At 42.8% G+C, this 26,073-nt stretch overlaps 8 protein-coding genes across 8 annotated transcripts; 6 read left to right on the forward strand and 2 right to left on the reverse strand.

Moving 5' to 3' along the window:
- Positions 1-1,225: 1,225 nt before the first annotated feature.
- Positions 1,226-8,583, forward strand: LOC129594423 (C-type mannose receptor 2-like). Its single transcript, XM_055491110.1, has 21 exons — positions 1,226-1,402; positions 1,464-1,647; positions 2,047-2,285; positions 2,368-2,526; positions 2,677-2,706; positions 2,774-2,946; positions 3,019-3,161; positions 3,281-3,423; positions 3,513-3,621; positions 3,889-4,004; positions 4,500-4,614; positions 4,682-4,860; positions 5,049-5,216; positions 5,291-5,382; positions 5,443-5,623; positions 5,765-5,968; positions 6,096-6,233; positions 6,332-6,520; positions 6,736-7,073; positions 7,206-7,537; positions 7,637-8,583. Exons 1-21 carry the CDS (start codon positions 1,324-1,326, stop codon positions 8,343-8,345), a joined length of 4,020 nt encoding a protein of 1,339 aa, XP_055347085.1. The 5' UTR covers positions 1,226-1,323; the 3' UTR covers positions 8,346-8,583.
- A 294-nt stretch (positions 8,584-8,877) lies between these two features.
- LOC129594499 (uncharacterized) lies at positions 8,878-10,169 on the forward strand. Its single transcript, XM_055491201.1, has 4 exons — positions 8,878-9,028; positions 9,199-9,223; positions 9,437-9,660; positions 9,904-10,169. Exons 1-4 carry the CDS (start codon positions 9,002-9,004, stop codon positions 9,988-9,990), a joined length of 363 nt encoding a protein of 120 aa, XP_055347176.1. The 5' UTR covers positions 8,878-9,001; the 3' UTR covers positions 9,991-10,169.
- Positions 10,170-10,652: 483 nt separating this feature from the next.
- Positions 10,653-11,633, forward strand: LOC129594489 (uncharacterized). Its single transcript, XM_055491187.1, has 3 exons — positions 10,653-10,779; positions 10,851-11,186; positions 11,261-11,633. The coding sequence occupies exons 1-3, from the start codon at positions 10,756-10,758 to the stop codon at positions 11,342-11,344; spliced, it is 444 nt and encodes a 147-aa protein (XP_055347162.1). The 5' UTR covers positions 10,653-10,755; the 3' UTR covers positions 11,345-11,633.
- Positions 11,634-12,942: 1,309 nt separating this feature from the next.
- Positions 12,943-14,156, forward strand: LOC129594424 (RUS family member 1-like). Its single transcript, XM_055491111.1, has 3 exons — positions 12,943-13,064; positions 13,131-13,595; positions 13,689-14,156. Exons 2-3 carry the CDS (start codon positions 13,149-13,151, stop codon positions 14,004-14,006), a joined length of 765 nt encoding a protein of 254 aa, XP_055347086.1. The 5' UTR covers positions 12,943-13,064; positions 13,131-13,148; the 3' UTR covers positions 14,007-14,156.
- A 1,999-nt stretch (positions 14,157-16,155) lies between these two features.
- On the forward strand, positions 16,156-18,224 carry LOC129594507 (uncharacterized). The gene is made up of 4 exons (XM_055491207.1): positions 16,156-16,268; positions 16,388-16,542; positions 17,042-17,312; positions 17,638-18,224. The coding sequence occupies exons 1-4, from the start codon at positions 16,238-16,240 to the stop codon at positions 17,979-17,981; spliced, it is 801 nt and encodes a 266-aa protein (XP_055347182.1). The 5' UTR covers positions 16,156-16,237; the 3' UTR covers positions 17,982-18,224.
- A 292-nt stretch (positions 18,225-18,516) lies between these two features.
- On the forward strand, positions 18,517-20,439 carry LOC129594438 (uncharacterized). Its single transcript, XM_055491132.1, has 3 exons — positions 18,517-18,697; positions 18,777-19,032; positions 19,260-20,439. Exons 1-3 carry the CDS (start codon positions 18,563-18,565, stop codon positions 19,661-19,663), a joined length of 795 nt encoding a protein of 264 aa, XP_055347107.1. The 5' UTR covers positions 18,517-18,562; the 3' UTR covers positions 19,664-20,439.
- LOC129594439 (uncharacterized) lies at positions 20,322-21,588 on the reverse strand. The gene is made up of 3 exons (XM_055491133.1): positions 21,473-21,588; positions 21,083-21,121; positions 20,322-21,021 (listed from the first exon to the last, which is right to left on the reverse strand). The coding sequence occupies exons 1-3, from the start codon at positions 21,486-21,488 to the stop codon at positions 20,423-20,425; spliced, it is 654 nt and encodes a 217-aa protein (XP_055347108.1). The 5' UTR covers positions 21,489-21,588; the 3' UTR covers positions 20,322-20,422.
- Positions 21,589-22,387: 799 nt separating this feature from the next.
- On the reverse strand, positions 22,388-26,058 carry LOC129594490 (atrial natriuretic peptide receptor 1-like). The gene is made up of 15 exons (XM_055491188.1): positions 26,006-26,058; positions 25,728-25,805; positions 25,525-25,662; positions 25,226-25,450; positions 25,018-25,156; positions 24,858-24,939; positions 24,572-24,782; positions 24,178-24,351; positions 23,848-24,106; positions 23,498-23,768; positions 23,204-23,423; positions 22,957-23,141; positions 22,837-22,886; positions 22,689-22,780; positions 22,388-22,604 (listed from the first exon to the last, which is right to left on the reverse strand). Exons 1-15 carry the CDS (start codon positions 26,039-26,041, stop codon positions 22,548-22,550), a joined length of 2,217 nt encoding a protein of 738 aa, XP_055347163.1. The 5' UTR covers positions 26,042-26,058; the 3' UTR covers positions 22,388-22,547.
- Between the last annotated feature and the right edge of the window lie 15 nt (positions 26,059-26,073).

Genomic DNA, 26,073 nt, shown 5'->3' on the forward strand with positions numbered 1-26,073 from the left:
TATCAACGTTCAGGTCGCTTATTTGGCAGACAAGAGCATTCGGCTTTGTTCGAAAGAATTAGGGTTGAAACGGCGGCGCTTGTGTCTAGGTAGCAGGGTAAGGGAAAAGGGTACACATGTTGGCGCTGAGTTGATCAGCTGGGCCGGCGGAGAGTAGACTTTTCGGTTTACTGTGTGTCATATCTCACATTTGGTCGTGAAAAAGGGATGCAGGAAGACTTCGAAAAAACAGTGGTTGCTACTTTATTAAAATGAAAATTGCCGTTTTCCACAGCACACTCCAGTTGAGCTCCTTTGTCCAGCTCGGCGATGATCTGCAGTATGTTTTGCCTAGGAAACGAGAGCACCGGTGATCTAGTAGCAACACCGGTTGTCCCTAACCGGAGAGACCAAACAGGACTTTAGAACTCAGTTCTCATAACAGCGAGTTGTGACGTTGTCGAGAATTGTTACTCTTTCGACGGATATCGATACGGCTCGGGAATTTAAATTGGCCACTGCGCGCTTTTGTAAGTATAACACCGCATCTTTTGATTCAGTCATTCCAAAACAAAAACGGATACCTACCTAATGCTTCCGGTTACGTTTTCGTTCAGTGCCAATACTGAACTGATTTGCGGTTCTTAAACATGCAGGTCTACGCACTCGAATCACCGTATGTGTTTCATATGTTACTTGTACGTAGGATCCACAAAAACATTCACGAATAAAACAAATTTTAAAAACCAGGCAGGAATTTTGGAAAGCTGATTCAAACGACATCCTGTAAATGGACGCTAAGCAATCGTCAAATAAGTTAGGCAAGCGGCTAGCACTATTCCTGCCTACCGCTACTACACGAAGCCTAAAATTTCTGTACTTGCTGTTTTATTCTTGAAGCAGTTGCCAGTTATATTACGACCACTACTGTAGTGTTGCAGAGTCTGTGTTGACGGCTGCAGGTTGTATTGTATTGCAAGCAGAATCAAAATGACCACAAAATGTTCTGTGCCATGTGAATAGAGTATACCATGTGAATACAGCTTACCCAGCTTACCCAGCTTGCATTATGGCGGCGTATCAATTTTTATTTTGTTATGATTCGCATTGTTCACCTATTACAACATTGCATTTGTTTGATAGCGGTATCAGTTGCACCTGTTCACGTTGAAATTGTTGTGTTATCCATCTTATTGAACAAATGCCCACTTGTGCCACTTATTTGGTTATCAGAGAGGGTGTTTTGTACATTTCCTTTGGATATTTCCTTATTACTCGTACCTCTGCTATGGGTTACGACATTTAGTTAGTACCTGCAGCACCTTGTTATCCTCTGAAAGAACCATGGAGTTCCATGTTTTTGTTTATATTGCAATCCTGCTTGTCGGAACTGGCATAAATGCAGCGTCATACTGGCCAGAAGGTAGGTGAAACGCTTTAACGATAGAATGGACATAAAAAATAGCGTACATTTTTTACGCTAGTTATTCTGGACAACCGCTGCAATCAGACGATTGACCTGCCGGCTTCCGGAAAAGCCGGATCACTCGTGTTCCCCATCTTGCCAAGGGACTTCTGCAAAGTGAGGGTGGTCCTGGACACCTTTTCCTGGTACTATTATTCCTGGACCGAAACTTTCCCTCGTTACAGTATCTACCTGAATATTAGGTAATTTTATGACAGCAGTTACGTGTTACATTGAGCCAGTACCGTCTAGGTTCCAGCGAAACTGCGTGGTACGTAACCTTAATCTAGCCGCATAACCGTGCTTCGACAAAACTTCTGTTCCTGCTGTATATGTAGCGCATCAAGCGAGTAAAACTGCCGCTTGAAACACCAATTAGTTTGCTGAAAAATTCCGATGATACGTGTTGAACATGCATACTCTGTTGATGTCTGACGCTGAGTATTGTCCTGCTAAACTAGGAATTTCATCTTTGTGCTACACCCTGCATAATCCGTTTGCTGTGTGGTCGCCTATGTGCATATAAAACACATCGCTGGCCGAATTTTTTTCCGGATCGTTGAAATACAGTAATTCAGCACTAAAGAAGTACCGTTTTGCAGAAAGTCCAACATGCCGACAAATTCGCTGATGGAAATATACGATACATCAGGCCGTACTCGAACGCTAGGAAAATCGTGGGGCGGTGGTGTACAGTCGCAGCACTTCAACCCCACTTCAGCCGGGCAGTATCTTTCGCATTACGACGAACAGCCAGAGATTTCCATAGAATTCACGCCCTCCAGTTCCTATCCACCAGGCGCGCCGCATCAGGTTTTCTTCGATTACGTCATAGTCGAGGGTGACTAATTGCTGTTATAGTTATAAACTGTTCGATCTTACTGTAAAGGTAAGACGGGTACATGTATGATGTTATCTTGTAGAAAGCGCCGAGAATCACAACTCATACTGCGGCGCTCTGGGCGGTTACGTCTACGACGATCTCATCTGCGATCAGTACAATGACCGCGTCAACTGTCCTGAAAACTATAACAACTCTATCTACGATATGGACCCGGCACTTGAACGACACCATCGCTGCGGTAACTAATGACATTGAAAACAGTCCTTGCTGTTACTGCTGTTTGTTGACTTCGCGCTTTTAACAAGAAACTTTTTTGTTCGTACGCGAGCAACTTTATTAAAAATACCAGATCCCATCCTGTTATTATTGTGTATTTTTCCCTTTATAGATTTGATGGTAGACACTTCCGGATGTCCAGGTAGTTGCAAAATAGAATAACCTATTTGCTGACATTGAAACTGCTGAACGATGCTAATTTGCGCCAGGTCCGGAGTGGTTCGCCAGGCCCGGATCATCTGACTGCTACTATGCGTTCGCTGCGCTTGACACCGGCGCCACATCAGGACCATTGTCCACCCAGATAACGTTTGCCGAAGCTGTCGAAGAATGCAACTATCGCGGTGGGAAACTGTTTGCTCCTAAAGACAAAACTGAGCTGGTAAGAATTTTTATCTTTCAAAAAGTAAAAAGGTCAATTTGCAAATCGTATGCTTCGTGTATTTTTGTCTAGGAATTCGTCATGAATAAGTTAACGTCGGCAGAGGATCATTACTGGATCGGGCTGACCTATCAGTCCGGTCAGTGGCGGTGGTTGGACGATAACGGCACCCCGGGTGCGATTTTCAATCCAAGCCTGTTTCCGCCATATGATTTGTAAGTGTGACGAAAAGGTTAAGTTAGTAAACTCTCTTATCAACTCTGATCCGACAAGTTATCTACGAACCCTTGTGTTCCCATTCATTATTCTGAATTGTGGGAGTTTCGGGTTACAGCGGATGGTTCCGACCCAATGAGTTGTCAAGACCAGCAACTGAATTCCGAGGCACTATTCGATTCGTCGATTTTGATGACATGTTCTACCTGGATGCAGTCCTCAAGAACCAGACAAATGGATTTATTTGTTCCGGCAGCTTCAGTACGTGGTGGATAATGAAGGCCTAATGTACCGCGCAGGCATGAATAAAGTTAAGCAGACGATGAAATTAATTTGACATATGACCACAGGCAGGCAGCAACCGTGTCGTGTCAACGATGGATGGATCTATGACGATCAGGCTTGTTATCAGTACATACCGGAGCCCAGTAACTATCCAGATGCGCAGTCACAGTGTCGGTAAGAAAACGTAAAATTATTGATTTGTGAATTCAGTTTATTAGGCATAATGTTGACAGCAAACTCAGCGTAAGGGTAGCTACAAAAGTGTTCCGATTGCACAAGTTAGATCTTACAGTGTGCTAACGGGGGAAAAGGAATAACGGATATACGTACATATGCGCGTGTTTCCCCTGTAAACGGGGGTTTAATTACTCCGTTATTTTGTATGCCCGAAGTCTATACTCGTATGCGATAAACAAAACACGTGCTGGCGTTGTGCTATAGATCGAAGGGCGGTTCCGTTTCTGGAACAAACACAGTTCGGGAAGACAAAAGGATTAAGGAATGGATTCGCAATCGTCTGAGGAACACTGTTGCGTGGCTTGGCATAACCATCCCAAGTAAACCGAAAATAACGAGTATCTTGGTGCTTAATATGGAGTATCTTACGTTCTAGGTGTAAACAGTGATATTTGTAGTAATCGTATAGTCGCGTTTATTTACCACCAGGTGGTCGGCACCGGATGGTCGATTGTGTTATTTGCACATTCGTGATATTCAGCTTAATTCAGTTTCGTCTGTATAATTAATATCCAAAATGTTGAACTGTCTGAAAGAACAGTTCTATATTTTAAAAAAGAATCAACGTGCTGAAAAAACAACAGTTTGCGTGGCCCTTCAGTGCACTGCATTATTTGCATTATCGCATACATCGTATAAGCGCATATTGCATATTATGCATATCTTTTTTGTATGTAAAATTTGGAACACTCTTGTTAACGAGAATCAATTCTTCTGTTATTCAGTAAGTATTTTAAGTGCTTATAACCGGTTAGGCAAGTAGCCTTTAATTAGCCTTAAAAGTTAATATACGCTGACTTCATAAACCGTTGCAGACAAAACCAGCGCCGTAAACGCTCGTAATGTTTACTTTGACGATGGACAATTACTCGCAAACACTTCAACCGACCACTGGAACTTGGAAGGAAAAACGCTAGAGCAATACATTGCGTAATGCAAGCAGCCTAGTCTCAAAATTTCTGACTTTTTTATTCTTTTGCGTTTTATGCTTTGGCAGTGGATTGGCCAATGGAAGGACATACTGCGGAGAAATTTACAGCATAGTGGAGCGCCCGAGTTCCTGGTCTAGCGGCGTGGATCAGCATGACTATTATTTGCGACCTTACTGCGATTTTTCTTTTCCATACGCATGTGAAGCACAAACAATTACCAACAACGTTGTACCAGCAGTTTATCGTAAGGATGCTAGTTAATACTGTACAGGTACTGCTTGCTCACTTCGTACCGAATGCTACATTATTAGAAAACTGGTCGTACGTACGTAGCGACTAGCGACTAAGCAAAAAACCAATAGTTGGGGCCTGTATATTTATTCTGGTCAAAGCACGTGCGAAAAAGCTTATGGGTTTTCAATCACTTTACAGCTGATATTGAATGCTATTCTCCCTTTACGCGTTTCCATGATGGATGCTACTACTTTGTCGAAGGGAGACGGAACCGGGACGAAGCGCAGAGGTTTTGTAAAAGCTATCGTTATGAAGGCGCTTACCTGTACACTCCAATGTCGATTGGTCAGAATATCTACATCCGAGGTACGTAGTCAACGTTTCTGCAGTGCCGTTTGACCTTTAAAGCTGTTCCAGTCATCCATTGTCGATTATTGCAGGCCGAATCGAAGAGGAAATTTGGCTGGGGATCAAAGCAGCATCTTTAAATGAAGATCACGAGTGGATACAAGAATACGGAGACGAAACTGTTGTACGAAATAGAATAATTTGACTCCATGTAATTCCTCGTACAGGATTTGCTGTGTTGCAGTTCACCTCATTGAAGAATTACCACAATTACGCTGACCACGCCTCATGGCCATCGGCAGAGACTGATCAGCTCTGCACGATAATGGATTACAATTGCACCGACTGTTCGTACATTGATCGCGCAAAATGGAATTTTGCTTCTTGCACCGAGAAGAAACAATTTTTTTGTTATCACGATGGCAGTAAGTAGTTTTACCATGTTCTTAGCGGGAACACGCTTTCTTTTGCTCGGCGTAGATTATAATGATCAACACCGGAGATGCCTCGGTTTGTTGTTTTAGTTTCTTTGGTTTCTTAGCAGGTTTATGCAGTGTTGTTCTTAGGGCCGAAGAACGATCCGGGCCCGACTCCCACGTCGATATACCATCCCGGCTGTCCCACCGGTTGGAGACGAAACGGCGACAGTTGTTACAAAGAATTTCTGGAAGGAACAACATGGCGTGCCGCCAAGTCGAATTGTCGCAACCTGGATGACAAGTCCGACTTGGTTTCTGTTTTTACCGAAGATGAAGAGCGCTACATCCGAGGTGACATCCGATAAAATTGTGAATCACACCCCACGTTTCACTCATACTAGAATTTGGTCTACCCGCATCCTTTTACGTGGGCTCCCAGAAACTCATGTCAGAAGCGCATGTTCATCTTCTTTTGCAGAACTCGTTAGAGGACATGGATCCGATACAACCTTCTGGATTAATTTCTATTCCAACCGTCTAAACGTGTGGTTTTGGCAAACGCAGAACGAGACAGACATTTACGCGCTGCCTGCCGCCATTTTCAACTGGGCTGCAGGTGAATTATAGGGTTCAAGCGAACTGCTATACGACTATCAGTCTATTTAGTTTGTTCCTCGTGCAGTCGTATTCATGATTTCGTTGCGGTTGATGCAGGCGAACCAGACAACAGTCATCCCAATTGGCAGTCCATCTTGGCGCCGATATCTGACACCAATGCGCGATGTGCTTACATTCAGGCTGCTGATGGCAAATGGGCTGACCATGGATGCGGGACCAATCGAGCGTACATTTGTAAACGACCGTCATATGATGCAGTCACCACATCGCCAATTCAGACTCCAAGTACGATAGTTTTCACAACTATGTAAACCTTAGTAAAAGTAAATGAATCTTGATCACTTCGTCGAAAAAAAGGGGGTCGACAAGCAAAATAATTCATAATTCCCAGTTTCTTAACCTTTGATGATACAGTAATTCGTACCTGGAAATTCTGCTTTATAAATTTATAGGTTTGGACTGACATCAAACATTGTAGTGTAAACATTTTATGTTTCTAGGCCAGTTTAGCTGTCGCGCAGACTCATACGCCGTCGGCTCGAAGTGTCTAAATAGAATATTCGAGCTTTCCACGTGGACAGCTGCCCAAAATTCCTGCCAAAGCACGGGCGGCCATCTGGCATCGTTTAGTAACGAAGCAGAATATCGCTCTGTCGCTGCATTCACATCAAACGAAGTCTGGATTGGTCTTAATAGTCTGGACAGTCCACGCGATCCGAAAGTGTTTAGTTGGAGTGACGGGTCCGCCACGGGTTACCTCCCTTGGAGAAATCCTCCCTTTCCAATATCCTTTTTGGATATCACTGCCAAAGACTGTGTGACCAGCAGTGGAGAGCTGGTAAGAAAATTTGAACAGACTTAATGCGTCTGTTGTAACGCTGTCTTATGTTTTACTCTGTACTTGTCCTTAGTAAAAACGAGTACAGTACATTTCAAATGAGTATGAATTAAAATATTGTATCTTTACCAGGGCCTTGCAGCGATCTCTTGTGATTCAGAAATGCGTGCGGTATGTGAAAGCGCGTTATATGAGACTTTTGTTGGATGGACGCCTATCACTATTCCACTGGAAGACGGCTGCGAGCCATGGGGTCATCGTGTGGGAAGCAGCTGCTTCTACTTTGGCCATGACCCGAATCATTCCTCGGCTTTCCGTCCATACCACACCTTCGATGACGCGCGTAATTTCTGTCGCAAAACATACGAAAACGCGGATTTGGCAACGATTGTGGATAGCGAAGAGGAAGCATTGATAGACAACAAAATAAGGAAGTATAGCGGCGATTACTGGATCGGGTTAAGGTACGACCCTGGAGAAAAAAGCACAAAATTAGCTAAAACTGTCTGACATTTCGTGTACTTCAGTATTCAGTTTGACGAGGAAAATGTTTGTAATTACAGAGAATCTAACAGGACGCTTAGCCTGTTCCAGTACTGGATTGATGGAACATTTGTATCGCTTACCAACTGGGCATCCGGCCAGCCACAAACAAGTTTCATCGAGACTAGATGTGTCGCAATGGAGGGCGCTAACACCGGCAGCTATCGTCCTGGAGAGTGGTTCACTGAATTCTGTGCATCCCTGAAATTTCCGCTCTGTAAAGCTCCTGCTCGTGAGACATGGACACCTCCCACTGGTTCGACCACCAGACAACCGCCACCTACGACGACCCGCGTCCCAGTAATAACGACATCGACACAACGCCCAATTACACCGACAACTGGTTCTTCATTTGAAGTTCCATCGTACTTAACTACTCCGCTGAAGATCGGTTGTCGGCTCGGAAAACTGAACTTTTCCGAAAACGATTTGGACCTGGTTGATTCGCTAACAACGGTTTTCGACGGAGACAACACCCTGAACTGCCGACTGCTTTTGCATGACCTCCATTCGTGGATTGTGGCGAAGGCCGGTGAAACTAGACAAAAACGGGCTTCGCATTACGACCCGGTGACAGTGGAATGCACCCGAGGCAACTTGACAATCTCCAGCATGGAGCCGGGAATGTCGGAATCGACTGATTTGGTTTTTCGCACAGGAGCATCAGCGCGGTGTATTAAGGTTTACCGTGAATTTTTGACGTACGTTGGCAGCTTCTACAAAATGTGATGAGATTGCTCATCAGAGTGATAGTTAATACGTATTAACAAGCTGTCACATATTGTACTCTTGTACAGATGCACTGCTTTATTGCAATTGCAGTAAGAATTATGGTACTAGTTGTGATGATTTACCAGTGGCCATTTTTATATCGACGTTAAGGCTTTGAGTGCTTGTTTATATTATTTGATTTGTTTGGCTGTATAATCTGCTGTTGATGAAGATTTTGGGGAAAAGAAAAACGAGAACCATGCATTCATCAGGCCCTGATGAATACATAATTCACACAAAGTAAAACTATAATTTATCATGTGTAAACGATAAAAAAAACTAGAAATGACTGCGCTTTTCGTATGAAATACGTAAGGAAGGCATAAAAAGATGAGGTACGAGAAATAAAAGAAGCGGTCCAGGTGCCGAACGCCCACAGCACCGGCAGACCAGTCACTGTAATTACGACCGTCAATGTAATATGATCATGATAAATCGCTTCAGCTGTAAGCTGATGATTTATTGAGAATTCGTATTATTATGTAAGAATTTTAACGGCGGTGATTTCCGGCCTGTGAGAAAGTGAATTCTGAGCCACAGTTGTCATTGTTGCACTGTACGTGGCTGCAGTTACTACCGCAAGTGTTCATTGCAATATCATTAAGCTGATAAAAATGAAGTGGTCAGTTATCCTCCTCCCGGTAAGTAGCCGACAGAGTATTACTACGGTTTATCATAGTAGTTTTTACATTTAAAGTTTTAAACCTCGCTATCGGCGTTACTGCTTGTAAAAGATATTTCTTCAAATTTCAGATCATTTCTGATGACATATTCCTTCATAATCAGTGCAGTAATTTTGCTTCTTTTACAGATTGCCTTTGCGGTGGCAGTGAATGGTAAGAGATTACTCGTTGCTGAAATTTTTAAACAACGCTTTAATTCAGATGAACTTGTTGATAGCCTCCTGCTGCCAGAAATACCTAACTGTTGTAAATTTCAAAAATTCCAAAAAAAATCCCAGTCCAAAAAAAATTCCACAAATTCAGTTAGATGTGTCTGAAAAATTCTTTAAAAATATGCACTTCATTCTAACAATTATTTATTCCCAGCTGCCAAGTTTGGCACAACGATCGATTGGAAAAAATCCAACATAAAGAAGACCGATCCCATACTGGGTGCCATCGACGATTTTGTGGTCCGAGCGTGTAACAGTGTCCAACAGGATAACTACGAAGCCATGGCCAAATATGTGTACGATCTGGTCAACGCCAAGTATAACACGTACTACTGGGATGTTGTTGTGTTCGAGGCGAAATATGATTATGGATCAAAGGTAGCCTTGCATGCAAAATTAATGCCAGCAGTTAACTCACCCAACATGGTACCACATTTGTAACAGGGCCGCTTCTGTTTCAAGTTGCTGTAACTTTTGACTTGCGCTTAATTTATATACTGGTTTTGCTCGATTTATGCGGTAAAATCGCACGGCTGCTGGTACTCGTATCTTCGTGTAATAAAGACCCAATAATATAAAATACCCAAGAGTGTTTTTAATGAGACATTCTGCGTTTTACAGATATTTGCTAATCAAGCATACCTGGGAACATGCAACGGCAACAGTTACTACGTCTGGGGACTACTCAAGACCAACGTTAGGGGATAAATTATTTTACGACATTACAGACTGTACACTCATGTACAGCACTGTAATTACTGTCCACTGCACTGGCCAACAACATCTGTGCGCAATGTTTTGAAAAATAAAGGCGGCTCAATTTGTGCTAATTCGGTCTATCAAATTAACTCCTGTCAAAACAAATGCGCAATAAAGTTGCCAGTTAACTGGATCTCGTCCATATTCTGGTAAATGTTATGCCAAGATAAAAAACTCAAACCAACTGATGATGCGCATGAACATGTACAAGTACTGTCTGCAACTGCATGCATAAACATACGCTACAAAAATTGCCCTTTCCTTATTTTCTATGATGCATATTTAATTAACGACATCTACCAAATTCGGTGTCCAAATATTACTTAAAGGAGAATTTCATACCACTTTCGTCAACGACAAAATTTTCATACAGATTGTACAAAATTGTTACGGTAGTTTATGCAGCTGCGTTCTTTGCAGTTTGCGGTTGGCAAAAAATTTGCGATGAGTAAGTGGTGCCGGTAGGGCCTGGACAGCAATTATCTCGGCAATGCATGTAATGAGTAATTAACGTGTAAACTGGAAAGCTCCAACTGCAGCAATTAAACAGTCGTCAAACCCCCATCAATAAATAGCCGCGTTGCGTAAGAATCCTCCTGGCGATTTGTAGCATAATTTTCCCCTAGATCGAACGGATTGCAGTTTGCAATTTTGCTCACTCGGTCGTAGTGGACGATAGCATTTTTCCACAAGTTACAATAAACTTAACGGAAAATGCGGTCTGTTGCAGCAATTGTGGTGAGTTTATACGCACATAATTCGACATTTTCGTGGTACATTACGTTAACACCGTGCTTTGCGACTGTTAGATTGCGTGCCACATTTTCGCTGTTCTCGGAGCAAAAACCAGGGGAATATCCAATGAACCCGGAGCGGTTCCCAGCGGAGGCAATGCGGGTGGTGGTTCGAGCGGAGGAAAACTACTGCAGAGCACCCAACCCGATACCGTAAAATCGACCGTGATGAAGAAAGACCCGAAAATGTTCGAAGCGCTGGACGGCTTTGTCAATCACGCCTGCAACTGGTTCAAGGAGACGGAGCGACAGGCACAGTGCGATTACATTCAGGATAACATCAAGGCCAAGTATCCGAATTTCGTCTGGAATAACTTTGTTTTCGATATCAAGGCCAAATGGGACTATGCGGTGAGTACGGCATGCAGCGGCTACACTGCTCAGTCACTATACGTTTTTATTTACTTTTGCTGTTGTACCGGTAGGTTTGGACTGATGCTACCTATAAGGGAACTTGCGGGAATAATCACTATTTCATCTTCGGAATCAAAAAACTAACAAGCGGTTAACATTTACATTTCCTTGGTCAAGGTTCACATCAATCGGAATAAAGTGTGCACTGTTTAGTGCTTTATCAGCTGTTATGGTTATTCGACATCGGTGTGTTCGCGTTTCCACTGTGGCGTAACGACCTTACTTGCGTCTTTTACATAAAAATTTTATTAAAATGTCCCACAATCAAAAGAGCTTGAACAGTGCAATTGCACACTTTCTTTCTATGTATTGTGCCGACATTGCTGAGTGCGGACCAATGAATTGCTATTTGAGCACGAATATGGAAAAATCGGCGCTCAGATGCGTTACGTAAAGCCGTTAACACAGTATACCACTTTATGTGTTCGAGCTGATGCAGCATCAGCAGTACTTTACCTGTGCTCCATTAATTACCTGTATTTTTGATTCACTTATTACTTTTAACACAATTCTTCAATCTTCTATAAAATGTGATTGTACTCTGTAATGTCATGCAGTATGCCAGAGTATAAGATGTCGAAAGCGGCAACGGTGGAGCGATTCATACAGTAACAGATTTCATACAGTAACATACTACTCGTAAAAGTGCAGCGATGCATACTTGTACCTCCGTCCAAAAACAAATTTTTATTGCAAAAACATCAAGTTGTCTGCTACAAAAACACATAATTATGCGCTCTTTACAACTGGACTCTGATATTCCAGATTTGCAACATATTACGATAATTTATCCATGGCGAGCAGTTAAAGTTATAAAAAATGGAAACCGTCTAATTTTAAGCAGTTTAAAATAATCTTATAAAATCCCAATTTTTTGTTATACAAAAGATGTAGATTAAAATATTGCACTGCAGGTTTTTTACAGTAGTTGGTAGTCGCTAACTGAGTAACAAACGTTGAAGAATACTGCACGCCTTTGAAGAAAAAACATTAATAAAACATTGTAACTTTTTCTCCCTGGAGTTAAAAGGAGAAGCAATCAGTCATAAATTAGTCATCATTTCGCGTGAAGATTTAATCCAGAAATACGCTATAAACTTTTACGACAGATTAAACTAGTGCTGATAATACTGTACCTTTCTAGTGCTCACAAGTGTTACGGCGATAGTATTCAGTGCTACAGCACCGTCGTATTATACAGATCAGGGTAAAGTTGTAAACAATCGGTTTTCACTAAAGTTTTTGAAAAACTGAACGTCCACTAAAGTTTACCAAAAACCGTTGTACAAAAAACATTTACAGGAATAGTGAAATCGATACCGTACTAAAACCTTTGCTAGTAAGAGTATCGGCACTTTGAACGTGCTATTTTCTTTTTACGTACACGTATTAAATTAAATGATACCGGGCCATAAGGGAATGACTGAGCGCAAAAAAACTTCAGCTTGGAAATATTAATTACACACGAACGGTTGTTCTCGGTACTTCAAACAATATTGATGCCTGGATAAAAATGGTCTAGACATGCTAAATTTTGCTGATAGTCGGTAAGGCCACTGCAGCGTCAGCGTATACCTGGTCGCAGGACGTCCAGATACTTGGTATACATCCGTATCTTCAAGTGGTCTTGGCAGTAAATCCGCGTACATACTGCTGATGGTGCGCTCGACAGGAGATATATAACACACCGAAAGGAGAACGGTAATTCATCATACCCTTGTCTGCTAATCCACGGTGTCTTTTGAACTCCTACTAACCGAATACTCCACACTTCCGCAACAATGAAGGCTACACTGGTATTCATCGTCCTCGCCGGTACGTATCTGTAGTTAAAATTTAGCTAATTTTTTTAAACATCCGCTGATGCCGTATTGCCTGTAGGAGTGATTGCTGTTATGCATGCTCGTCCGCAAGCGCAAGGACAGCAAGGCGGACAGCAAGGAGGTATGCAACAGGGAGGCCAACAAGGCGGTCAGCAAGGTGGTCAGCAGCCACAAGGAGGTCAACAACAACAAGGGGGTCAGGGAGGCCAACAACAACAAGGTGGTCAAGGAGGTCAGCAACAAGGTGGCCAACAAGGTGGCCAACAAGGTGGTCAACAAGGTGGCCAACAAGGCGGCCAACAAGGAGGTCAAGGAGGTCAGCAACAACAAGGTGGTCAACAAGGAGGCCAACAAGGTGGTCAACAAGGAGGCCAACCACAAGGAGGCCAGCAACAACAACAAGGTGGTCAGCAACAAGGTGGCCAACAGGGAGGCCAACAAGGAGGCCAGCAGGGTGGTCAACAAGGCGGTCAGCAACAGGGAGGCCAACAACAACAGCAAGGCCAACAGCAAGGCCAACAAGGTGGCCAGCAACCCCAAGGAGGCCAGCAACAGCAAGGTGGTCAAGGAGGCCAGCAACAACAGGGTGGTCAAGGCCAACAGCAAGGCCAACAAGGTGGCCAGCAACCCCAAGGAGGCCAGCAACAGCAAGGTGGTCAAGGAGGCCAGCAACAACAGGGTGGTCAAGGAGGCCAACAAGGTGGTCAACAAGGTGGTCAACAAGGTGGTCAACAAGGTGGTCAACAAGGTGGTCAACAAGGTGGTCAACAAGGTGGCCAACAAGGTGGTCAACAAGGTGGCCAACAAGGTGGTCAACAAGGAGGCCAACAAGGAGGCCAACAAGGAGGCCAACCAGGTGGCCAACAACAGCAACAGGGCCCGGGCACTGGCAAATAGATGCAGTATCTGCGTATTGAAAAATCTTTTAAGCTGACAAATTGTATGACAGTTCTAATGTCAATGTTGCGGTGCATTCTTGTTTAATGTTCTACTAGTGCAATCTCTGAATGGCAGCCATGAACCGATCAACAGCACCATTGAACAACAAATAACGATCCTAGCGGATAAATCTTTATTTATGAAACCGAAGAGCTCCAAAATTCAAATACGGTCATATGGCGGAGCAATTGACAACCACTAAATCATTCCACCACAGTGTGTGTGAAGCTTTGCAAAGCGTTGCTAACTAACAGAGGGTAAAACTAAGGGAGTTATCACTTAGCTGAACAGTTTCTGATCACTGGTTTTTCTGCACCTCCACTGCCACTGCAGTGTCGGCACCATTGATGAATCCATCATGATTTCGACGATTTTGCGATAGAATAGCTAATTATTTTAACATATTAAAGTCTACTTAGATAAGACTTGAAAGGGATAACAAATTGCGATCTCATTCAATAGGGGCCAATATATTCGTATTTAGTTACTAGGAGCACGTAATGCAATCTCCGATAAATGAAATGCCCGGATGCAGCCATCTCCTCCAAGGTGATGAGCTTTTACGTACCATTTCAGAGCTTTTTCACAAGCTCCTTGGTCCCGTCTCAATGGCTGTGGCGGCTATCTGTATGTTATATGTTATGCCGGGGTTGCAGCCAGTTGTTCTTCGTCAATTTTCCCTTCACGTGTTCGATCTGCTGCTGATCCGGCCTTCACCGCTGGGTGACTTATGGTTGTACAGATACGAATCCGCCAACGTGTCCATGCAGGGTTAACATTCGCTGGCCCGCGGCGAGTAACTTTCCTCTTTCCCATGGCACGAAAATAATAACATTCTGTCTCTCGTGATCTTTTGTAGACTGGCAGCATTATGGCGGGGGTAAAGCTGGCGTCTTTAGTCCGCGCGACGCGCGGACTAAACGTTTTGCTGATGCCGTCATATGTCGTGGCAGTTTGTCGGCTGATCAATTCAGCGAAGCTGTTCGATTAGTGCAACTATCCATGGTTGTGGAACACTTTGCAGACCGAACGGTCACCCGCAGGCCGGCAGACAGAACAATGTGTGCAAGCTTATCCGGTAATTTGTGACGAATTACTACTCTAGCCTCTACAGCGAAATACCTATACAAATTTACGGGTTACGCCAAACTCCATTCTACAACGCGTCATGCCACACTGCCAGTGTGGCATGACGCGTCGTAGAATGGAGTCTCTGGTGCAAGGAACGCGAAAAAAATCGTACTGACCTTTAACGCAAAAAAAGTTTTTTTTTAAACTCTCAAAAGATACTTCTGTTCTTATTACGGTGTATGTTGTCGATGTTAAAGGAAACAGAGAGGAGCGACGCGCTATACATTGTACGGTTATTTTTCTTGATATCAGTTATCACGTCACAATTGCAAGATATTGCTGCTTCGAATATTTGTTTTAAGCAGTAAAAAGCTTGGAATTTTTAATCAAGTACTATATCGCTTAATTGGGGAAGTATCTCTGATACAGCACCAGCTGAATACATATTGTTTTGGTTAAGAGTGAAAGCTAAATATTACGATACATCTACAGTACGGGTACATTAAGAAATTTCGAAACGATGGCAGTGTCATATTGCATCTTAACTCGTCCCACACTTGCGTGTTAGCTCGACATGGACACCTCCTGTTTGACCTGTAGTCGTTAAAATGTTGGAAAATGTTTCTGTCTCAGACTGCCAGTTTTCGCAGTTGTTGTCCATAGCGTTCTAGCAGCCGGTTCTTCTGGACTGCAAGCTGGCCATCACGCATATAAAAATACACTGATTGCACACACAAAACAGTTTAACAGCCGGTATATTTCATCCAACAGTTCTCGGCATGATTCATGTACAAAATCACATGTCCCTCAAAACTATCATCTGATCTGAAATGATTTTAAATTGCGCGCGTTCAACTTGTTACAAAACTGCAAAACATGAGTCGTTTTTGCATGCGCATTACGTAATTCGTGTAAAATATAAAGACTATCGAGACGTTATGCTTATAGATCAATGCAACGAAGTTGTGTAATTAAGGAAATTTCTGTGCGACTGTTCCACCGCTACAGTCAAGCAGCAACGTATGTGATCTGTAGTCTGTACACTTAGTACAGTAAGCAATCATTGTTAAAGTATCAACTATATTTATATCAAACACAATTGAACCAATCACTTACGGGGATATCTCACAAAAAACTATTCCCGATTCAGTGCGGATGGGAAAAATGCCTGCGATAATTTTGCTTGGTGAGGGAAGTTCGGATAAATTGATTCACCTACTGTAGAGTTTACGATTACTGAATCATCAGTCGTGATGGTAAATCTGTCTCTATCATGGTAACATTGACATCAACCTTTACTTACAGCCATCGGGATTTTGGTAACCCAAACAGAAGCCCAGCCGTATGTTGCTTCTCCTTATAATTCATCAGTGTACTATCCTCCACAACCTAATTATGGTCGACCGTGCGGGTTTCCCAACGTTGTACCACCACCAGCAGAAAGGCTCAGACCGGAAAACGTAAGCTACAAGATTTCCCGCCTACCAGGTTATGGCTGTATATTTTCGTGTGAATAAAGTATACTTGTTCTCAGTTGAATGAACAATATACACGTACAAGCTTGTCCGGTAATTTCTGCCGGTTCAAAACAGCGAGATACACAAATTTGCGTGTTACGCCAAACGTAGTGTAGTGGCAATCGCTATAGCGCAAATTCCGCGCTAAATGTGTACTATCTGTACCTTTACGACAGAAATTACCGGAAAAGCTTGTACATCGTTCATTACAGCTAATAGGGTTGAATATGAACATTTGATTTTATAATGCTGTTATTATTCACGGCACTTAATTTGTTAGCTTTGTTTATACTTCCTTTTATATGAATTATTCTTTTGCCTTCGCGAGGCTGTTGTACACTGTTGTTCTCTTTGGTGCACACAATCGTACGCAACGTTTTCCGCAGACTTTGTTACAGCAGTCTTAAAATTTTGTAATTTTTTGTTCCTTATATTTGCCCAGTTGCACGGATTATGGTACAGCTACCGGTCCATGGTTTCACCGGTCCCGCACACGACCATCAACGAAAAATTTTACGTGCACAAAATCAAATCGACCGTGGTGCCGCTGACCGATATCCCGGCGGAATACCAGTGGAGGGTGGCATCGCAGTATCACTGTGAGCCGACAAGTCCTACATGCAACTGCTCGTATTGGTTCTGGGTGGGCAGCGTCGGGCAGGATGCCGGTCAACGAGGAGATCTGTCCTTGTCAAGGGCCGACTACAACGCAAGTAAGTCTAAATTATTCTGTTTATTAAGAAGAACATGATAGGTAGTTATAGTACTAGCCACGCCTGTCGATGGAGACAGTAGCGAGAAAGGTCAAAATTTTTCATTGCATCACAGTGACACTGTTACGTACTGTATACTAGGATAGTACGTGTTAGGTGTTCACGTGAAGGGTAGAAGCGTTGATAAAAACAATCAAACTGCCTTTAAAAAATAACACCCTATATCCCTATATCTCTAAATTGGAATTCCTGGCGAATTTCTTACGTAGACGGAAGGCCCCGCCGACGGTCTACGTACGAGTAATGATCTACAGTATATTTGTAGCTCCCTGGAATACCGTAGTGGTTGCTGCCGATTACAACAAGTATTTCATCGAATACGGCTGCACTGACCCCAACTTTGCTACCGGGATTTGTGGACGTCCTTTAATAACCATCAACACAAGAATTCGGCCGAGCAAGTTTTCCGCTTACGACCGACAGGAGCTTGATCGCATCTTTAACGCTGTCTTCGCCCGGTACTGCATCACTGCGGACGCTATTGGACTGCAGACGTACGATGACGCCAAACCTGACTGCGACATTCCCGAACCAGCGGGATGTGTTGCTGTGACCATAGACACTTTGGCCTTGCTTAATGAGCCGATATACCCGAACAGACAATACTGAAAACTCTGAAATGTTGCGAATTCTGTGTGCGTATGAACTGTCCTTACATAACTGTTCTTGCCATTCAAAAGTTTGTAAACTAGAAATGTTGTAATTCTTCCTGGTTTGGATGTGATAGTCCTTTTTTATTGCTCTCCGTCTTATATCATGACAGTCGTTTTTTATCGCTCTTCGTTTTATATGTTGAGGAACATTTTGAAAAGATGGCGAAGCTGGAGATGATGCAGCAAGGTTCGCCGTTGAAGCGCCACTGAAATAAAATATTTACAACGATTCGTATTATTATGGAATACAAACGGCAGATATTTGAAAGTCTTGCAGCGCCAGCACTTTTCTTAACCGGTCTCTGGCGAATAAATATTGACGAAAAACAGAGTAACAATTGAGGTACCTGGGTCTGAACACATCTCGTGATGCAATCCAAACAAACATGCTTTATTTTCCTGACCAGTTTAGGCGACCTAGGGCATCATTACGTACAGCACCACTTGGTAAAAAACCGCTACTTAAGCCCATGCATTCGGCGCGCGTTTGTGGTCACGCTAGCAAAAAAGCCAAGCATATCGCGTATCAATGGTAACATGGATAAAAAATATCCGATACTGATCACTGGAACACTGTTATTTTATTGTAATGTGGTATTAGGCCAGTATCAAAATGCACCCAACTGCCGCGTGCCGATGGTGCCACCGGCTGTTTCCATTGATCCATCGCAGGTACAGTATATCACTAAATTTCTCTTCTTAAAATATAAATATTTTAAACATTCCAAAATTTAAAAATAGTTTTTGCCAGGCTGCAGGAGTTTGGTACGAATATTCCGCATACACTCCGGGAATAATCGATTACAACTGTATTAACGTCTTCACCCCACTGGGCGCCCAGAATGGAATGTCCGCCCCGTACAATTGGACCATTTCGTTCCTCATGAAGACACCAAATCCAATATGCGTTGGTATCTGCCTTGTGGCCAATGTAACTGCCGATGGGAAGGAAGCGGCTGCTGCTTGGTTTCCTGATTTTACCGGAAGTGGGGCGTTACCTTCCAGAAGTAAGCAAGCTGTTCATCAGTAAATCTGAAAATTATACCTGGCCACTCTATCAAAAAGCAATTTAAACTAACACTGATGCCATTAAGAAAAGTTGAGAACTTTTAATTAAGAGCGCTTTCTTCACTCATAAGAGTAATTAAAAAGCAAAATCTGAATTTCCTACTACAATGTGTACCGCCAAAATGAACTCGGCGTTTTGTGAGGCGTGACAGACATTCTGTTGTAGGTGATATACAGTATTACATACTGTATACGGACTACCACCTGCTGGAAGTAGCCTACCGTTGTTCGCAACCCAGTAACGCACAATTCTGCGATGCACCATACTTCTGGGTGAACGTACGCGTACGTCCGCCGACTCTGGACCAGGCCACACTCAATTACATCCAACGCACTGTCGACAATGTCTTGGCGCCGTTCTGCTTCGCCAACAGCAACATGACGGTAACCGGCTGGGACAGCACCCTACCCGACTGTCAACCTCCACTGTCGGCGGATTGTGCGGCGTTGATGCAGTCTACAAGGCAGAGCTCATCGTTTGCCGCTACCGGAAATCGAATGATGGACGCTATGCTGAAGATGCGCGGTCAGGGATTTGCACCGGGTGGTATTGGCTGGCCCCCGGCTTAACCCTGTTTCGCGTTAAGGATATGTGCCACAGTGCCATCGAGTAGCCAGTTGAAAAATCGCAATGGTATAGGCCGTAAAGCGCAATTTATTTCATTAAAAGCTTGTCCTTTTTAATTTTTTTTCGATGAAAGCTTGCACAATCAGTACCAACACAATAAAGTTAATCGGCGTATTACTGGATATTGTAATTTCGCCACACTGAATTAAATATTCGCATGGCATTCGGTAGTTGCGCCTGTCACGTAGGGCACGTAAATGCGCGTTCATATACAGGTACCTAATTTGCCGTGTTTCTGGAGTTTCTTATTTTTATGTGCGAGTTCAAGAAAATGATTGTGCGTGTACAAACCCAGTGCTCCTTCAAAATTTTGTTGATTTTCTAATACCGTAATATGATGCTGACTTTACTGGGTACATTTGCCGAACCGGTGCCACAGGTTTTTAGCTAGGTAGATCTCGTGAGTCAGAATCGTTCATTTGCACTTATTCAGAACAACCTGTTATCCATAGAAGTACTGTTACCCTAGAGTAGCATATCTTTGTCGCGGTATAATGTTAGTATCATGGGTGGGCGGATATCAATTTACAAGTTGCCATTTTATTTTATATTGGTACAATACAATTTTCAACCCATATGTCGTTATCAGTCATCCCAAACCGATCTTTGCAGTAATGTTTTTGTGTTCACGTTTTTTATTTTCTCTCTTGTCATTACAGTAGTTGCTGAAATTGTCTGGTTGGGCTTTTAAGTCTTCTGCATTAAATAAGACACTGCACTTTCGGGGCATATTTCACATTTTCAAAATACAGAGAATTCCATTTCGGTCCCAGCGATGTACGGGCCGGCACGCAGGTGGCCTCCTTCCCCAGGGGCTTGGTAAACTGCTTCAGCACACACCACGAACCGGCATTGGCGGCCATGCTGCCGCCGAACAGAACACCGTTGCAGCCGGTATGCAGTTTGCAGGCCTGCTCGCACTTATCCTCCCCGATGGTGAAGGGTCCATTGTAGATGGTCATGGACTTCTTAACGCCCTGAGTGACCGGCTGCAGATTGCCGACGATGGGCTCCACCTCCACCTGGTGAACGGGGGTGTACGCCGGGCTGTCGACGTTGGAGATGGTCACCATGTACGGTCGGTTGCGGTCTTGAAGATAAGCCACGGTCGGGCCGCATTTGGCGCCCTTCTCCACGATGGCGCAGGTGTCGCGGTTAACGCCTTCGTTGTAATCGTACACAGCGGCTTGGCAGTTGGGATTGGAGGTGCAGCGCTTAATGCAGGCTTGTTTATTGTCGTTGCCGGAGAATTTTATCGGAGGGTTGCACACCATGGTGAAGCCGTTTAGCTCGAATAGGGCTAAAAAAGGTTTAATATTGTAGTTTTTATTGTATTTTGTGGTTGAGGATCATGAGCTTACCTTGTGCGCTAATTGCACAGCCGAGGAGAAGCAACGCATCTGCCGAAACGATGTAGAATTTTTACAAACTCAACCGAAAATTTAAACACTAGCTAAACTTTAAAGTCATTATTACGAAAAATTGGTAACCATATAAGAATCGGCAAAAATGTAAAACATGAAAATTTGTGCCACAACAGTTCTTTTTTTCAAATTAATTCTAATTAACTGTTACTGCCATTGTAGTTAATGTATATTCTGATCTGGTGCTGTTATACAATTAATTTTAATATAAAAGTTTTTATTAAGTAGGTTACGAGGTCAAATAAAAGCTAATCCGTAATTATCCGTGATTATTAGAAAAAAAACTGCCTTTTTTAAGTAAATAGCACGCATACAAAGGCCACTTACCAATATAGCCAGCCATGTTGATCCAACGCAAAGCGTTACCGGGAAAGAAGCAAAACTGATAACTGCCGACGGAAAAAATTAGCTACAATCATCATCCTGTGGTTCAGATCGTTTAAGTACGCTAATTACCGGCACCATAACTAAAAATGCGCAGCTGCAAGCTAAATTCTTGCGGTTTACTTTTAAATAAATTCTGGTTTTTGGCAGCAGCGGACTGCATTCTATAAAATTGTTTACTACCACCGAAGTAGCCTTCATCGTGCAAGAGGCAACAATATACTTGCAAATCAAGTAGCAAAAGTATATCTGCTCCAGTGATCTGATTAATTGATAGGAGAAGCTCCCGGCAGGAATTGTACAGTAATAAATTTTGCCTAAAGTAAAGCATTCTACTTGTAGACTTAGACAAACCACGTTTTACAGACGCGACTAATTGCATTTGTTTGCTCTCTTTCTCGCAAAGCGGTCCGGTAATTAAGGAAGTGACTAAGTGTGGTCTAGCAAACAGATATAAAATAAATTTTGATTTAAATTTTACATCACATACAAAGTGTACATGTATTTTAAATTTTAGCAGGTTGCGTGGTAGTTAATTAAAATATGCCAGTGTTACTGTATATGCGCAAATGCCAAGCAAAAATTTCAACAATCGAATTTTATTTAAAACAACGTATGTTTACATAACAACGATAGCGAAATAAAATTTGGTAATGAGTTATAAAATATTCTCTCATAAAATTTTAAGTAAGTTATGCGAAGATCATAATAGAAATTAAGAGCTGGGTAGCACAAAATGTACTCGTAAATGTTATCGCATATATGTTTATGTTATTGCTTGCCCTATGTTCAGTTGTAAAATACAAAATGCGGCAAACGAAATATATATGTATACAAAAAGTACTCTTAGTCCCACATTGGATAACTTTATTAACGACTGCTCGTACCTACTAAAATAGATATTTTACACTACGAATATTTTGTACATAGTGAGCCTAAGAACGACAACATCTGATTTTCATTACTTTTAACTAAAGTGAGCAGAGGTGCAATACTACAGTATATTCAGCCAATTCGTTTATCTTAAGACCATCGTTTGTCCTGTTAACCAATAAGTATCCACAAGTCCTTTGCCCTGAAACACGTTTCTCGTATTACAATCAATAATTATTGGTTTTACAGTTATATTCACCAAGATATCATGCGTTTAATGCTGTACCTTGACATTGATTAGCCCTCTCGGCTCCAGGCAAAATTGTCCTGAATTGTCCAACAATGTTTTTGTACTGCTGCTGATATGGATCTTTGACGCTGCAGAAGACATTTTTTAATAACAGTAAAATAAAACTTTTTGGAATTTATTGTACCATCGCCATGGCTTTCCATTCGACTGGCAGTATTCATGGTATCACCGAATCTGTGCACGAAGATCATTAATAAAAATATTCCAGAAACAGTTACATCTCGATTTACGAGATTTAACTAACAAGCAATAGCGAGGCATTCGAATCCCCACAAATCCGGCTGCAATCGGTCCCGTGTGGATACCAATCCTGATTGGTAGGAAGGTTTTGAAATTGCCAGGTGTATTGCTGTTCAAGATATGCAGACTCATGGCTGCTATCTCGAAACCGTGCTGGTCGTTGTTGCGAAGCGGTAAACCACTAGCCACCTATTAAGGACACAAGTTCTCTTCAACGTGGTTTGTACATACTGTATTTCTGGCTTACGTACCACATAGCCATCTTTGATAGTCTCCACTTTGTATACGTCAAAGCCAGCCACTTGCAGATCGAGGAAATTGTACAACTCATTGAGAAACGCACAAACCTCCACTGGCTGCTTGGATCGGCAAAGATCATCGAAGCCTACCATGCTGCTGAAACAAATGGTGGCCGAATCGAAGGTCTCGGCAGGAGGAATGCGCTGGTCTCTCATTCGAGCAATGAATGGTCTAAAATATTATAAGCATAAACGTTAGCACTTTCCAAATCAGGTACTTCTCTGATTGCTCATTATGCAACGTACTTTGGTATGATTTCGGCTAAAAGATCATCGACTCTCCGTCGCTCGGATAACAGTTCCACGGTGCGTCGCGCCACGATATCCTCCAGATTTTCCGCGTGTCTTTGTAGTCCATGAAGGAGATTATCAACGACGGTGCCTTTGGGTCGAAATCGTTCGAGTTTCTGGTAGAGTGCTTTGATTGTTGGCCGCTCCAAAGGGTTGTCCCGGAAGCACAACTTGAGTGTCTCCCGCACATCGGAAAGAAACATTTTGTTGTTGATTTTGAACATATCTAAAATTATCAGGTCGTTACACACTTCACATAATAGGCTTGCAAATAAATGCTAAGTAGTATTTGTAATATTATTTACCCAGAAACAGTTCCTCGCCAGATTCCAGATGCTTTCCTCGGAGAATCTCCAGAATGACTTTGCCCAAGCAATATATGTCGTCCGGTTTGGAAACAAAAGCCACACTCCCAATTTTGCTGGTCTTCGTGCACTGGTTGATCAGTAAAATCGATGTGACGTCACATAGCTTAGCCGTAAAGCGGTTATCCAAGATAACCGTAGCGGTTGATAAACTGCCATGTGCTTCGACATTCGAATTAAGGTGAATATATCGCAATCCCTGCAAGTTGTATGTATAATGCAGGGAATTAGGATTCTGCTAAAGATAATAATGGTTTATGTTCGACATACCAGGATGACATTGTACATGAAGTGCACTTTAATCGATTCTTCCGACATGACGGCATCGTTGGAAAACGCACTCCGGAGGCTCCCTCTGCCTCCTTCCCAAATGATGCAAAACAGGTGACTTTGGCTCGCTAATCCGCGAAACTGGCCAACATTGTCATGGCGCATATCTCGGAGCTGCAATTATTGATTTAACGTATATTAAAATGTTTAGTTTCTGGTTACAATGATTGCTGTTCTGCATTGCTATTTTTCGGAAATCTGCCCAACCAGCTGCTCTATTGCGATTACACATAGAAACATTTTAAGTATCGTAAAGTGTCGCTTTATAAAGAGCCTATAAATAACATAACAACGATAGCCTGACCATAACCCTATTTTTAATGACGTTGATCACCTGTCTGAGGATCTTCAACGTGGGATTATTGAACTCAGCGGTGGGATCCAGAGCTTCAACGGTTTCCATCCGTACGAGCACTCTGTCACCGAGATACAGCGCCAACTGTAAAGATTCTTTGGGATCTGCTACCAGCATATCGGTTGGCAGTAAAACACTGTCATAAGCAAGCTTCCACCATTTCCCTTCGTTCCGCACAGAAATCCATTTCCTATAAGAAAGATCACGATCATTGCATTAAATGTAACTGTGTACGCCATCCAGCTAGGTTGCAACAGATCGGTACATAAAAGTAATGGATGCCGCCACAATGCAAAAGCATCCAAGGAGACCACCGCAAATGGAGCCAATGATCGTTGGCAGCAAATCTATAACCGGAAAGATTCGTTTCTTAGAATAATCGGGTAAATGTTTCTACGCTCGATCGATCTACTGTGAGAATCTACCTTGACTTTGAAGGCAGCGATCGCGCAGGAAGCCGCATTTAGGTTGATTCAGGGGCGGACCAGTTGGATCGAACCATTGATCGGCCAGCGCGGATGTTTTGGAAAAATTCTGCGCTACGGGATCATAGAACCATGCCGGCTGTGTAAAAACACAGAATTTTATAACGTAATATATGCAAATGTAATGCTCGCAAAAAATATACTGTACCTCAAAATTGCGGCTTGTTACGTTAAGCTTCAAGAAGATCGTATTGGCTAGTCGCATTCCATTGGACGCTATGACAACGCGACGGAGATCACTTGGGAATTCCCGGTTGATGACTGCGTCGTGGAACTGCTGGCTTGTTAAGTTTTCCAGCGGGACCGTACTGCTGTTGAGCGCAATCGCCACCGAAAAGATCATTTCGGGAATGGTCAATGTGAGTTCGCTGTACTGCAAATTTCAACCCAAAGTAACATTTTTTGCCATTGTCTACCGTTTTATTTATGGACAACTTAACGACTTACTTTGTCTTCAGCTGTGAATGGGTGTTTGTAGGTTTTATTGGCAATATCGGCCGCAGCGTCGATCAACCACGAAAGGGCTTTAAAATCCGGGATTTCAAAAGTCAACACGACAAGCCTTTTGTACGCTTCGAACGTTACCTACCCAGAACAATGAATCAGAAAATCCCACATACGACGGTACTTCGTAATTCTTGCGAACTTACGTTGTCATTCGGGAGACCGGTATCCACAACCAACGGGAGATGTCCGAATCCTTGTAGAGTTAATGTAAAGATGTATATCTGCAAATAATGGCTGATTACCGATATGGCAGCCGCCGATATCTAACGCTTTAACACCGTTCTTCGTTCTTAACACCGCGCTTTAACACCGTTCTGCATGTGGAGAAAAATTATCATGCTCTCTAGAAAACAAGCGTGACGAATTTTAAAAGCGTAAGGAGAGCGTGTTAATATTAAATGCATTATGAGTACTTACGTACATATTCGCTGTTGATCATGTCCAATTGGCTGGCCATCAGCTAGACAAGCCAAACAAACAATTCAGCCT

This window comes from Paramacrobiotus metropolitanus, unplaced genomic scaffold (genome assembly GCF_019649055.1).
Source record: "Paramacrobiotus metropolitanus isolate TYO unplaced genomic scaffold, Prichtersi_v1.0 Parri_scaffold0000068, whole genome shotgun sequence".
Taxonomy (NCBI): Eukaryota; Metazoa; Tardigrada; class Eutardigrada; order Parachela; family Macrobiotidae; genus Paramacrobiotus; species Paramacrobiotus metropolitanus.